Source organism: Bactrocera oleae, chromosome 4 (genome assembly GCF_042242935.1).
Source record: "Bactrocera oleae isolate idBacOlea1 chromosome 4, idBacOlea1, whole genome shotgun sequence".
Lineage (NCBI taxonomy): Eukaryota > Metazoa > Arthropoda > Insecta > Diptera > Tephritidae > Bactrocera > Bactrocera oleae.
The window spans coordinates 33815332-33830439 of record NC_091538.1 but is presented as its reverse complement, the minus strand read 5'-3'; the positions used below and the strand labels follow the sequence as shown (position 1 = coordinate 33830439).

General features: G+C 34.8%; 1 protein-coding gene across 8 annotated transcripts in view; it reads left to right on the top strand.

The window, feature by feature from the left end:
• Obsc (Obscurin) overlaps window positions 1-15108 on the top strand; it is a 358871-nt gene that overhangs the window by 107675 nt on the left and 236088 nt on the right. For 5 of the 8 annotated variants that reach the window (XM_070108137.1, XM_070108138.1, XM_070108136.1 and 2 more), the window contains 2 exons: window positions 1773-1865; window positions 12575-14408. In XM_070108137.1, the coding sequence (XP_069964238.1) occupies window positions 1773-1865; window positions 12575-14408 (1927 nt within the window). The remainder of the gene's footprint in view (window positions 1-1772; window positions 1866-12574; window positions 14409-15108) is intronic. The other 3 variants (XM_070108143.1, XM_070108142.1, XM_070108141.1) reach the window with 2 other exon arrangements.

Below are 15108 nucleotides of genomic sequence, written 5' to 3'. Positions count from 1 at the left end.
TTCAACTAAGACCGTCCCATCTTATGAAGTTAATCCACGAAATTGTTTTTCTCCGAGGTTGAAGAAATTCATTAGATCAGATCAGATTAATATTTGACACAATAATGAATGAAAAACTTTGCAAAACGGTTCAGAAAAGTTAGTTTATATAACATCCACATTAAAATCATGCACGCAATGTCATTGATTCCAGGAATCGCATTAACTCGCTGAGAATATCATGCACGCAATATCATTGATTCCAGAAATCGTATTAACTCGCTGAGAAAAGTTCAGTTCTTAAAAATATTCGTTTATGACGGTTTCTTTGAATAATTTTCGTTAAGAGTACTTGTATTTGAGTCGGCGTTGAGTTCGACTTGTAGAAATCAGTGAAACGATTGTAGTGACATTTGTTGTTAAGACCAGAGTATTTCCAATGAATTTTTAGCTGAAAAACCAAAAAAAAAACTTTTTTTTAACAAAAAATGCGTTTTATTAAATACTCTAGTTTGGTATAGTCAAAGTTATTTATTGTGAATACCTGGATTTGTAATTGGCAAACATAAAACATGAAACCTAGTGCAAAAAGATGGGAAAACTGTAGATCTTAAAAGTCAAATTTTGTTCATTGGCAAAGTTGCAAAGAGATTCCTGCCGTAATAAAGCGGTAGGAGTTATACTAGAAACATCGGTCGTCATACAAGTATATTATATGTAGTTGTGCCCAGCATTATCCAACCGTTGCATTTAGCCGATCTGACTTCAAAGTATAATTCCGCTGAGTATCCCATTATTTCAACCCTCCATATATTTATTTTGACATACCTAATAATTAGGAACCTTAACATCGATGAGAATTTCGTTGCTACTGACGTTATAAAATTAGGATCTGTCAAGTGATAATCATTATAGCATCCTCAGCATTCTGACTAAAGGTTTTTTATCATAAAATATACATTACTACTATTATTTTCGAATACTACAGTGTCAGTTCCCTTTACTATAATATTGAAATAACTTATTTGTATACTGAAAGTAAAATTTCAGAAAGACGTGCGAAACCTGAAATGGTTACATATTACATGGAAAGCTGTTGGTTTCATTTGCTTTTATTAGCTGGGTTGAATATGGTAGCCATAATAGGCTAGTTGGCTGGCGTGTCGAGGTTAGATTTTACGAATCTTTTTATTATCTTGTTCTTTAAAGACATATGTATAGGAAAGATTCGATAAGAGACTAATTTCTGTACAAAGGCTATGCTTTTGATATATTTTTGCAAGTAAAACTGTCGTTGGGCATTCGCGAAAAAATATCAGAGTAACGAATTTCGGAAAATAGCGAATTATTTTAATTATCCTTACTTGTGCGTAGTATTTTAGTTGCCATAGAAAGTACTAAAGAGTGGCTTTCAGCATAATTTCACAAACTCTTTATTCCAATTACAGTAAAAAAAGAAAGTGAATCATATAAATTCCGTTTAGATATATATGTATTATGTGTATTATGTTTAGATAATTATACATTGTGTTAGAAAGAAGCAATAACGGAAAAACTAAGAATAGTTATAAGGGGGTGATACTAATGAAGCATTTATCAAAAAAAGATATAAGGTTTAAGCCGCTTAGGAATGTTACCGCATTTCATTTATTGAAATTTGTTTACATAAATAATTTTAGCTCTTATCGTAACAACATATTCCATATCCAAGTACCTTAATAAATAAAGTTTACAGTATAAATTAACGCATTATACAATATAAATTATTATTTCCTCCAATATTTTCAATTTAGCAAATATCCAAGGCGATTGGAGACGACAAAAATCTTTGCGAACATTTAAAGTTACCAATTCAGAGAATAAATGACTACCAGTTTTTATTAAAGGTAAAGTATAATGTTTGATTTTTTATATGCGGTTGTTTACGTTATTTTCTTGAGAGTAGGAATTCGAGTTAACTATAATCCGCTTTATCTATGTAACTATTAATCAATTGTATTGCAAGCATTCGCAAGCAATTAAAACTAACACATTCGTAGGTTGTACATATACATATATGCATTCAAACACCAATGTATACATATAAACGGTGTAACAGCTTATAAATTGTTAAAAAAATTTCGCCGCTTACACATGTTCTAATGATTTCATTTACTAATATATCCACCTACAAAGGCATATTTTGTAATATATGTTTGATATATCCATAAAAATGTCAGTAAAGTTAATTTCCCATATTTACTTACTTATATAATATATACATATGTATGTACATATAAAATTGGATGATAAATTGTTTTTTTGTTTAACCATTTGATGTTATTTGACGAATGGGTAAGTTTTTTATATGCTTAAAAAGCCGTTCTTGCCTTCGATTGGTTGTTGTATTTCTGATTTCAAAATTGTTGTTCTGCACCTCAATGCAGATCTGCGTGGCATATGAAATTTGAATTTATCTGTGCAGAATCGGTGCTAGCAACATAATAATCATATTTCTGTGTGCTAAGTCTGGCACCACTTACTGATGTTCGTTGAAATTTTTCTGAAATGGAAAAAATTAATACAATTCGTCAGAGAAAATCAAACCAAATTTATAAAAATAACTATTAACGTGATCAAATATTTCAGTTGTTTTTGAATTGTTTACCTTTAGTAATCCTGCTCTTTGTCAAAAATTACTGCATGTGTTTTCTAGCTGCATGTATGTATGTATTCTGCCTGCAGAATATCGACACATGTATTTCAGGTATAAGAAGAGAATAAAAATATTAGATAAAGTAAAAAGTTCGTTCGGTTTTTATCTAAGAGATGGCGTTATTGTCCATAGTATTAGTGTTACGTGTCGCATCATGTCATACTATACGGCGCTGAAAACGTGTTTATTCGCGCTAAAAGTTTGTCTTTGACAGTTTTTCGATTGATTCACTCAGTTCATTGTGAGCGCTCGTCAAAGATGGACACCAACAAAGAGAAAATTCGCTATATTTTACAATTTTTCTTCGATCCAAGCGAAAAAGCAGCCAAAGCGGCTGAAAATATTAATTTAGTTTATGGGCCCGATACTGTAAACGAACGTGTAGCACAAAAGTGGTTTGCTAGGTTCCGTTCCGGTAATTTCGATGTCAAAGATGCACCACGCGTCGGGAGGCCTGTCGTCGAAAATTGCGATAAAATCATGGAAATAGTGGAAACAGACCGTCACGTGAGCACTTATTTAACTGCTGAGGAACTAAAGATAAGCCAGAAAACTGTTTGGAACCATTTGCATAACCTTGGATTCAAAAAGGAGCTCGATGTTTGGGTGTCACACGAACTAACGCAAAAAACATGATGGACCGAATTTCCATCTGCAAATCGCTGCAGAATCGCAACAAAATCGACCCGTTTCTGAAGCGGATTGTGACTGGCGATGAAAAATGGGTCACTTACGATAACATCGAGCGCAAACGGTCGTGGTCACAGCTTGGGGAAGCGGCCCAGACGGTGGCCAAGACCGGATTGACGGCCAGGAAGGTTCGGCTGTGTGTTTGGTGGGATTGACAAGGAATCATCTGCTACGAGCTGCTCCCATATGGCCAAACGCTCAATTCGGCCCTCTACTGCCAACAACTGGACCGCTTAAAGGCAGCACTCATCCAGAAGAGGCCGCCATCTTTGATCAACAGAGGCCGAATTGTATTCCATCGGGACAACGCCAGGTCACACACGTCTTTGGTGACGCGCCAGAAGCGCCGGGAGCTCGGATGGGGGTCCTACTGCACCCACCTTATAGTCCGGACCTGGCACCAAGTGATTACCATCTTTTCCTGTCCATGGCGAACGCGCTTATTGGTGAGAAGTTAGCCTCAAGAGAGGCCTGTGAAAATTGGCTCTCCGGGTTTTTTGCCAATAGGGACGCAGCCTTCTACGAGAGGGGTATAATGAAGTTGGCATCTCGTTAACAACAAGTTTACGAACAAAACGGCGCATATTTGACTTAAATCGGACAAATGCACACAAAGTTATCATCTTTTGAAAAATCAATAAAAAAACCGAACGAACTTTTTACTTTACCTAACATATAAGGGTTTGCTATTGACTATAAGAAAAGGCTTGATAAATGAATGAAAGGTGGCAATACTTCAATCTCTTAAGCTGTAATTTTTTGGCTGTGAACTTTTGTGTTTTTATTTTATAAATTCTTCAAGTTTAATTGATTTTTTTTTACTGATTTAATACAATTTTTAGTGATTTAACTCTGAGTTGCAAGATAAGTATTAAATGTTCCTAAGTTTTGTGCAGTATTAAAAAGTTTAAACTTTCGAATTTTTGATGCCGAGTCAGCTTTTTGTTTCATTATACTCTCGCAACCTGTTGCTACAGAGTATAATAGTTTTGTTCACCTAACGGTTGTTTGTATCACCTAAAATTAATCGAGTTAGATATAGGGTTATGTATATATAAATGATCAGGATGAAGAGACGAGTTGAAATCCGGGTGACTGTCTGTCCGTCCGTCCGTCTGTCCGTCCGTCCGTCTGTCCGTCCGTCCGTCTGTCCGTCCGTCCGTCCGTGCAAGCTCTAACTTGAGTAAAAATTGAGATATCTTTATGAAACTTGGTAGACATGTTTCATGGTACCGTGAGACGGTTGGTATTGCAGATGGGCGTAATCGGACCACTGCCACGCCCACAAAACGCCATTAATCAAAAACAAATAACTTGCCATAACTAAGCTCCGCAATAAGATACAAGACTGTTATTTGGACACAGGATCACATTAGGGAGGGGCATCTGCAGTTAAAATTTTTTTTTAAAAAGTGGGCGTGGTCCCGTCTCTAATAGGTTTAATGTGCATATCTCCTAAACCGCTAATGCTATAATAACAAAATTCACTGGAAGCAAATGTTTTTAGCACTTCTATTGACGGTGTGAAAATAGTTGTAGTAGTGGGCGTGGCACAGCCCACTTTTAGGTGAAAACCCATATCTTGAGATCTGCTTAACCGATTTCAACCAAATTCGGTTCGTAACGTTCTTTTCACGTTTCTATGTCATAGTGCGAAAATGGAAATCGGATTACAACCACGCCTATTTTCCATATGACACCATTTTAAATACCACTTGATTCTTTCACTTTCCACTATGCAAATCAAGCAACAATGATTATATCGGCGTAAAACTTTGCGTGAATAATGCAATTAAAGTATGCCACCTTGCGGCCAAAAATTGTCTAAATCGAACCAAAACTGTTCAACCCCTAAGTACTAAATATGTGGACCCCAGTGCCTATAGTTGACCTTCTACCGAAAATATCAGTCAATCCACAAAGAAATCTCAAACGAGTATACCATTTGACTTTGCGAGAGTATAAAATGTTCGGTTACATCCGAACTTAGCCCTTCCTTACTTGTTATATGTTACAGTGCTTCTAAAACTGCTCGCTATATTGCTTTTTATACTTTCGCAACCTGTTGCTACAGAGTATAATAGTTTTGTTCACCTAACGGTTGTTTGTATCACCTAAAATTAATCGAGTTAGATATATATAAATGATCAGGATGAAGAGACGAGTTGAAATCCGGGTGACTGTCTGTCCGTCCGTCTGTCTGTCCGTCCGTCCGTGCAAGCTCTAACTTGAGTAAAAATTGAGATATCTTTATGAAACTTGGTAGACATGTTTCATGGTACCGTGAGACGGTTGGTATTGCAGATGGGCGTAATCGGACCACTGCCACGCCCACAAAACGCCATTAATCAAAAACAAATAACTTGCCATAACTAAGCTCCGCAATAAGATACAAGACTGTTATTTGGTACACAGGATCACATTAGTGAGGGGCATCTGCAGTTAAAATTTTTTTTTTTAAAGTGGGCGTGGTCCCGCCTCTAATAGGTTTAATGTGCATATCTCCTAAACCGCTAATGCTATAATAACAAGATTCACTGGAAGCAAATGTTTTTAGCACTTCTATTGACGGTGTGAAAATAGTTGAAATCGGGTGGCAACTCCGCCCACTCCCCATATAACGGTACTGTTAAAAACTACTAAAAGCGCGATAAATCAAGCACTAAACACGCCAGAGACATTAAATTTTATCTCTGAGATGGTATAAGATGACTTTATAGGAACCGCGTTCAAAATTAGACAGTGGGCGTGGCACAGCCCACTTTTAGGTGAAAACCCATATCTTGAGATCTGCTCAACCGATTTCAACCAAATTCAGTGCATAACGTTCTTTTCATGTTTCTATGTCATAGTGCGAAATCGGACTACAACCACGCTTACTTCCCATGTAACACCATTTTCAATTCCATCTGATTCTTTCACATTCCACTATGCAAATCAGGTAAAAATGATTATATCGGGGTAAAACTTTGCGTGAATAATGCAATTAAAGTATGCCACCTTGCGGCCAAAAATTGTCTAAATCGAACCAAAACTGTTCAAACCCCTAAGTACTAAATATGTGGACCCCAGTGCCTATAGTTGACCTTCTACCGAAAATATCAGTCAATCCACAAAGAAATCTCAAACGAGTATACCATTTGACCTTGCGAGAGTATAAAATGTTCGGTTACATCCGAACTTAGCCCTTCCTTACTTGTTAAAACTGTCTTGGTTTTAAACTTTGATAAAAAAATTGCTATTATTTTTGCGTTTGTTCTTAATTGAATTTATTATTATTAATATTTTATTAACACACTAATTTATTATATATCTATTAGATTTTTTTTCACTTACTATTTTATTTGATCTTCATTCTTGTTGTTTATTATGTCTTGGAACTTCCCCAATTGTAACATTAAAGGCTAGTCAGATCGCTACGTTTCATGCTGGCTTTGTTATGGGCTTGCCCATATTAAATGTGCTGGAATGGCAGGTAGAATCTTAGATTCTATTCTCGACTGTAAGGGATTGCGTTGGTCCTGTTTAAATTGTAGATCTATTGAAATCGATCTATTTAAAGTTTATAGGGAGACACGCAATGGCTTTAACGAAATCGGTCGAGATCTTGTAACCCTCACTGAAAAATTTAGGCACTCTAAAAATTGTTCAAATCTTTTAAGTGCCTGAATGATTCTCACGAATCCTTTAAACCTGCTCCTAAGCGTAAACGTCCTTCCGATGAAGTAACACTTAGTTCTTCTGTACTGAAAAGAACGTCTCCTCCCAATGACCTAATAAATCTCTCTTCTCCTTGCCCTCAAGGTGATAAGCCGTCAACTTCCAAAGAGCTCAATTCTCCAAAAGCCCTATCTAATAGTAATAAGTGTCTCACAATTCCAGAGGCCCCCCCTAATAACTTAGTAGCATCAGTTAATAATTTGATAGTTTTTCCACCTAAAAAGTCTATATTTATTTCGAGACTTGCCACAGATACCTTGGTGGAGGACATTAAATATTTAATTTCGTCACGTTTAAAAATCGATGATATCAATATCCGTAAATTTGACTTCAATTATGATAGAAGTATGTCATCGTTTAAAATAGACGTATCTCTTGAAACATTCAAAAAGATCTTAGATAGTTTATTCTGGCCACCTGGGGCTTTTGTACGCGAATTTAAACCTAAACTTAGAAGTCAAACTGAGGAAAACATTGTTAAATTACCAAAAGCAACCACCGATATAAAAAAACTGATTGGTAGAAATTCGCTAAGCATTTATTATAAAAATGTTAGAGGTCTTAATACAAAATTAAGCGACTTGTATTTAAACAGTTCCAATTTTAATTTCCATATAATTGGATTTACAGAAACTTGGTTAAAACCTCACATTTTTGATAATGAGATTTTAAACAGCGAATTTCAAATTTTTAGATGTGATTGACTGAACGGAATCGAGGGAGGTGTTCTATTTGCTTTAATGAGTTTTTCGAAAAAATGTCCAAGTTGGGTCTGAACCAAATTAATTTGATTCCGAATAAATTTGATAAATGCTTAGATTTAGTATACGTTGATACCTCTACAAAGTGTTCCGTTATTCAGAGTAATCCTTTTGTTCTACCAGAGGACTCATATCATCCTGCTTTGGAAATATCTGTCGAAATCTCAGGCAATGTACGGGATAATAATCATCAAACTTCGTGCTTCTGTACTCGGTTTAACTTTGCAAAAGCTAATTTTAAAAAGTTAAATACAGAACTTTCTACAATAACATGGCCTAATTATAATGGTGACATCGAAAGAGTTATATAAATTGAAAAACAGAAAAACTCGAACCTTTAAACATTTTAAAAACACTGATTCACTTGTCGACTATTCTATATATTCTCTATTGTGTCGACAATATTTTGACTTAAACAAAAAATGTTATAATAAATACTTAAATAAAGTAAAAAAGAATATTGTAAGTAATCCAAAATCGTTTTATGATTTCGTCAACTCCAAACGCAGGATTTTCAAATTTCCGTCCGCGTTGAAATACAAATCTATCATTTCAAGTGTCAATGATATTATATCCAATATGTTTGCAGAATTTTTCAAGTCAAGTCAAGTCACTGTAATAATTCTTCCAAAACTTTTTCTGATCAGCACCTGCTGTGTTCGAATACTTTAATTAACGCTCCAAGTATTTCTGAAGAAGACGTCCTACTTAATTTAAATAAGTTAAAACCATCTTTTAGTTATGGCCCAGACATGATACCCTCATGCTTCCTAAAAAATAGTGCCAAATATATTTACTTGCCTTTGACAAGGATATTTAATTTTTTTCTTAAACACGATACATTTCCTTCAATATGGAAACAGTCATTCATAATTCCTTTGCATAAAAGTGGATTTAGATCCAACATTGAAAACCATAGAGGTATCAGTTATACCTAAACTTTTTGAAGCTATTATCACTGACCATATAACCTTTTCGATTTCTCCGTTAATTTCCTCATCTCAGCATGGATTTTGTAAAAGGAATTCGACTATAACAAACTTACTTGAATTTGTAAACCATGTATCATTGGATTTTAGGGAACATAAGCATACGGATGTTATATACACAGACTTTAGCAAAGCTTTCGATAAAGTAAACTCCTCGATTCTCATACATAAACTTGATCTGCTGGGCTTACAGCCAAGCTTCCTTCAATGGGTATCTTCCTATCTTTATAATAGAACACAACGAGTGATATTTGAGGATACACCTTCAGATACAATTAATGTTTCTTCGGGTGTTCCGCAAGGTAGTCATCTTGGCCCGATTCTGTTCTTGTTGTTTAATAACAATATCTCTTCAGTAATAGAATTCTCAAAAATTTTATTATACGCTGACGACGTAAAGCTTTTTGAATCATACACTTCAACTGAAGAAAGGTGTCTGTTGCAAACAGACTTAAACAATTTGGTTTCTTTTTGTGATAGAAATGATTTGCCATTAAATCTCAATAAATGTAAGATGATGTGCTTTTTCCGTAGATCTGCACCACTCTTCTTATGTAATAAAACACCATATTCTAGAGCAAGTTTTTAGCTATGTTGATTTGGGAGTTAATATGGACCCTAAGGCTAATTTTAGTCTTCATATTGATACCATGGTCTTGAAAGCAAAAGCTGTCCTCAGTTTTGTTAAACGTTGGTCTAAAGAATTTAGAGATCAGTATATTACTAAAACACTTTATACAACTTTGATTAGACCTATATTGGAATATGGCTCTGTTGTATGGAACCCTAACTACCAAATCCATTCTGACAAGTTAGAGTCTGTTCAAAAACAATTTTTACTTTTCGCCTTAGCGCATTTCCGATGGGATTCTAGGGTAAGTCTACCTCCATACACTAGTCGTTTAAAACTTATTAATCTACCTACACTTTCTAGTCGTAGGGAAATGCTTGGCATAATATTCTTAGTGAAAATTTTGAATGGAACAGTTTGCAGTTCTTTTCTCCTGTCTGAAATTAAATTTAATATCCCGGTTAGCCTTTCGAGGCAGTTTAGACCTTTACTGCTAAAAACGAGCAATTCCGCCGTATATATCATGATTTTAATTCTCATTCCAGCACATTTGACTTATCTGACTCACTTTTCAATATTAAAAAGACTTTATTGTTTTCTCTTAATAAATGAAAATGTAACAACTTATTGTATTGTAACTTTAAATCTTGGCTGTTGAAATTTTTGTTTCTGTAGCTGAGCAGTTTTAGATCTCAACACTTAAAAAACTCTCTTGCCTTTTCTGACTCCGCTAATTCCGCACGTATGCGGATTGCGCCCCTCGCATCGGTTGGGCGGGAGGAGGGTAATCGTTGGGTTATTATTATTATTATCCGGGCCCTTAGCTAGGCGAAGCATCCATTCGTAAGTAGATTTTGAATGCAATGAACTTCGGAATTCACAAGATAAATCTGCATTATCGTACAAAGAAAAATATCGAACTAGACGACACTTTAAAGACCCATTCACATACCACTTTCCTCGCTTTACGTGACAGTTCATAGTGAAACAACGAATCGCCGCAAACAAAGAACTCTTTGCTTTCATTGTTTCTCTCTAATCTAAAATGGCGGCGAACGTACTCATACAAACGCGTACATCGACCTTTTCTGTCAAAACAAATGTCTTTAATGCTCGCTAGAAAGAAATTTAGGTACAATGAAGTCTGAGACTGAGGCTGACTTAGACCGAGACCTATTTTTAAGCAAATTTAATTCATATATACTAATGTCTGGAGTATCCTTTTGTATTCTGCATAAACAGTTTTAAGTGTTAATCAGGATATTGATCATTTAATTATGCCCTGAACAAACATATATTATTGTCCAATGCTGGGCTGCAATTTTCGAACGAATTGTTCAGCTCGGACCAATATAATATATATAAACAAGGTGCGTTTCAAAGTAAACAGTAAAAAAGCAACAAAGTAAACTCTAGTGGAGCTATATGTCGACTAGTGCGTAAGAATCTGCTATACTTTATCGACTTCCAGTAAAAATTTCATGACATTTCATCTATTGGAAGGGAAGTTATTGCGTTTTAAATATCAGTATGTTTTACGAAACGTTTCAATTGATGAAACAAGTTTATGGCGATGATTGCCTATCCCGTAGCAGAGTGCACGAGTGGTTTCAACGTTTTGAAAGTAGTCGTGAGGACATACCTAAATGACGATGAACATGTGGGCCAACCAAAATCCGTGATCACCGAAAATTCCATCGAAACTTTGTGTGATGTCTTAAAAAATCGCCGAAACCATCATTAAAATTAATGGAAATAGAATTGAACATCTTCAAGACATCGATTTATCGCATTTGACCGAACATTTGGGCTTGCAAAAGCTGTGTGCACGGTTTGTTCCGCACAAATTGACTGACGACCAAAAATTGCTCAGAATTCAACATTCGAAGGACATTATTAAAGAGGCAAAAAAAGACCCGAACTTGCTTTACAAGATTGTGACTGGTGACAAAACGTGGTGTTTTCAATATTATCCCGAAACCGAATGCAAGAGTGCTGAACGGAAGGCGCCGGACGATCCGAAACCCAAAAAATCGCGCCTGGAGAAGTCAAAAGTGAAGACAATGCTGATTTGTTTTTATGATTCCAAGAGTATTGTCCACAAAGAATTTGTTCTACCCGGCCAAAACGTAAATGCGGTATTTTACCTTTGAGTTTTAACCAAAAATCACATTTTAACAATCAACCACTACCCGTATTCACCTGATATGGCACCGTGCGAATGAGAGACGTGGAGGCCATTCAAAAGGCTTGCCCCGGCATACTGGCGGCCATACCGGGCAACGAGCTAAAACACTCGTTCGACATGTTTTTGGACCGTGCAAAAGCTGTATTAAAGCGGAAGATTCTTTCTATTTTGAATAAAATTCATTGATTTTGCCGATAAAACCATTTGTTCCGTATTTTTTTTTTTTAAGTCCTGTTTACTTTGGAACGCCCCTTGTATATGTCTAGAAATAATTGGCAAAACGTTTTATGTTACCGTCGGCTGGTTACGTCTTCAGATTTAGTTAAACCTACATATACATAGTAGCTTTACTAAATGCACCTGTGAGGGGTATTATAGCTTCGGTGCGGAAGTTAAAGATTTATCTTGTTTTTATGTTGCTTTTTGAAAGGTATTAAAGATATACTTTCCCAGCTATTTATGTACATTTGTACATAAGTATATATCAACATAATATTATATACCCTTTTAATAAGAAATGTTACCGCATTATTTTTGGCGTCTCCTGTGCGGTTTTCAATATGTCAAATTCAGTTATGAAAAACTCAAAACAATTGCAGGTATAATCTTTGATAAACATTGGAAAAGTAAAATGGCTCCTAGCTATTCAATTTTAAGTGTGGTAGATTTACACGAAAAATTTTAGCATTTTTTTACAATTGGTAACGGAAAATCTTGTCTATGACTCTTATAGATTAAGTATAAGAACCAAGCTTAATGTTAGTCACTCAGATTCTCCAGACTTAGTTCTTAAAATAGCACATTTCATAATGTAGATGAATGATATGAGAAGAGGTATTTTGATCTGCTTAGGATCAATACAGGATCTCTTATATATACAAGTATGCATTGTATAAATTCTCTGTTAAAGTTACCATAAATGTGTTACACAAAATGCAAAATTTTAGCCATAGAATACTATGTATTTTTAATTTATTTCAGGAATTAATAAAATACTCACAAAATGAGTCTGAAAATACTAAAGACTTACAAAAAGCCTTGGAACTAATGCTTAGCGTTCCTAATAGAGCATTTTATAACAGACTTTTATCTAGCATAGAAGGATATAGAGGTAATATATATAAAATCGGACGTTTACTAAACCACGATTGGTGGACTATAACAGATTCTGCTCAAAAATCACACGATCGATATTTATTTTTATTTAAATCGAGGATTTTAATAACTAATGTAAGGAAAATAAATGAGGAACGGTCAATTTTTGTTTTACAAAGCATTATTAAACTACCAGATTGCAATATTGAGAACAATATCGTCGAAAATGTGTTATACATAACAGGAAAGCCAGAAAAGCAAAAAACATTTCTGCCAATTACATTAAAACCTCACAGAAAAGATATTCGGGAACGATGGTTTCAAGAAATTGTTTCGTACATAGATGATGAGTCAGCATTGCAGGAACATTTTGCTGATGATGTGCGTATAGATTCGTCACAAGTACTGCATGAAAATGAGTTACTTCTTCACTTACCGCAGAAGGCTGAGGCACATAATCCCTATTCTGGAATAAAAGCCTCAGATGTGGCCCAAGATTACTACTTAAGTGACGAAGAAAAGGCCAAATACTTGGAAGAACATACTAATTTTCTGCAGAACAGAAATAAACAGCATTTTGAGAGTAAAATATTTGAAGAAAATAAACACTTACTTACTAAAACTTATGAATCATGTGAGAAAGAAAATACAGACTCCACCGATATGGGGACAAAAAATGCTTTGATATCCGCAAAGATAGATGATTCCATAAATAATGCAAATGACAAAATGCTAATTGAACAGAATTTAATTTTGAACCAACAGTATAATGCATCAACTGATCATATAGAATTAATTAATAAATGTAAGGATTTATCCAGTACTAGAATGTTATCCGATGGATCTGTTGGTAAGAATAGCGAAATATCAAATAATTCACAAATCGAACCCTCACTAAATTTATTATCACCGCCATTGACAAAAATTAATGAGGCACCTACAGAAATAGCGAGCAGTAAAAAAATTACTTTAAGTGATATTCCTTTTTATACAGAATCATCCAAATTTATTATTAATACTACAGCAGCTTCAGACGAAAATAATAGCAAATCTACAAATATGAATGTTACTAACATAAAGGATACTGCTTCTTTACAGCAATGGTCTAATACTTTAACGAACCTTATTAGTTTGCCATATCAGGGCGGAGGAACTTCAAACCTTCCTCCGCCTTTACCGCCTAACTTTCATCGCATGCCTGGCTTCTTTGAACCTTTACCACGCATATCATACGAAACTTCTATTGAACTTTTAATAGTTAAAGCTCGCCCACCTTCGCCTCCTCCTTTGCCGCAATCTATAAAAAAGCTTATAGTGCATAATGAAAGCTTAGAGCAAAAATCTGAAAACTTTTTAAAAGGAATTTATGACTCCCAAAGCTTTGATACTTCAATTCATACTGCTAAACAAAAATTACGTTTTATTAAAAGCGCTGTAATTAAATCAACTGATTCTACTAAATACGCTGAAGATACAGTTAAAAAAGCTAAAGCTCGTGATTTTCTACACATATTTACTCCTCCATTGAAAACTAAAAGACCCATCTACGAGATTGTGGAAGTTCCATATACTAACGACCAATCCCAAGAACACATTGAAAATATTCATGAGGAACACAAGGAAGTAGACACAGAAATTGAAGTAACAGACCCAAACATTGCCAAAATGGATGACTTTACATCTGGATATTCTGCTAAATATTCGCGGAGGCGCGGTGAATGTAAGTTACCTTACTTGTTGGCAAAGAAAGAACATACTTACCATACATACATACTATGTTCGTATATACATAATGTTATACATACATATATAATATATTAGGAGTTACTTGTTCGAACATGTGTACTTACATTTATTTATTTACTTTACATATACGAATAAACTGGAGTTTTTGGTAAAATCTCATCTGTACATTTTAAAGCTAAAACAAAAACTAAATTTAATTCTAAATAAAATATTTCATTAATATATCATCGACTTTGGGACACCTAATAAGCAAAGTTATGTACGGGTGAAAGTAAAAGAATCAACAAGATAAGTAATATGTATGAGTTTTACTCAGCTAACCGTTGTTTTTAATATTCAAATTATTTAGGAAAGATAGAGTTATATACATAAGTATGTATGTAAATCAAAATAATCATGATGAAGTGACGAACTGATTCCGTATTCCTGTCTGTCCTTTTGCTTGGTTGTAATTTGCGTAAATGTTTAAATATCTGGCGAACCATTGTCAATCCCATCAAACGGATCAGTCAAGAAACTTAATCAGCATTTGTGGTAAAAAGTTTTTATCGCTCCGCCCTCTACTAGATTTTAAGTGTACTCTCTCCAAAAAATAATTTGCAACATTAGCAATATGATAATGGGAGAATAGGACTACAACCACGTCTACTCCCACAAACGTAATTTTGAATTCT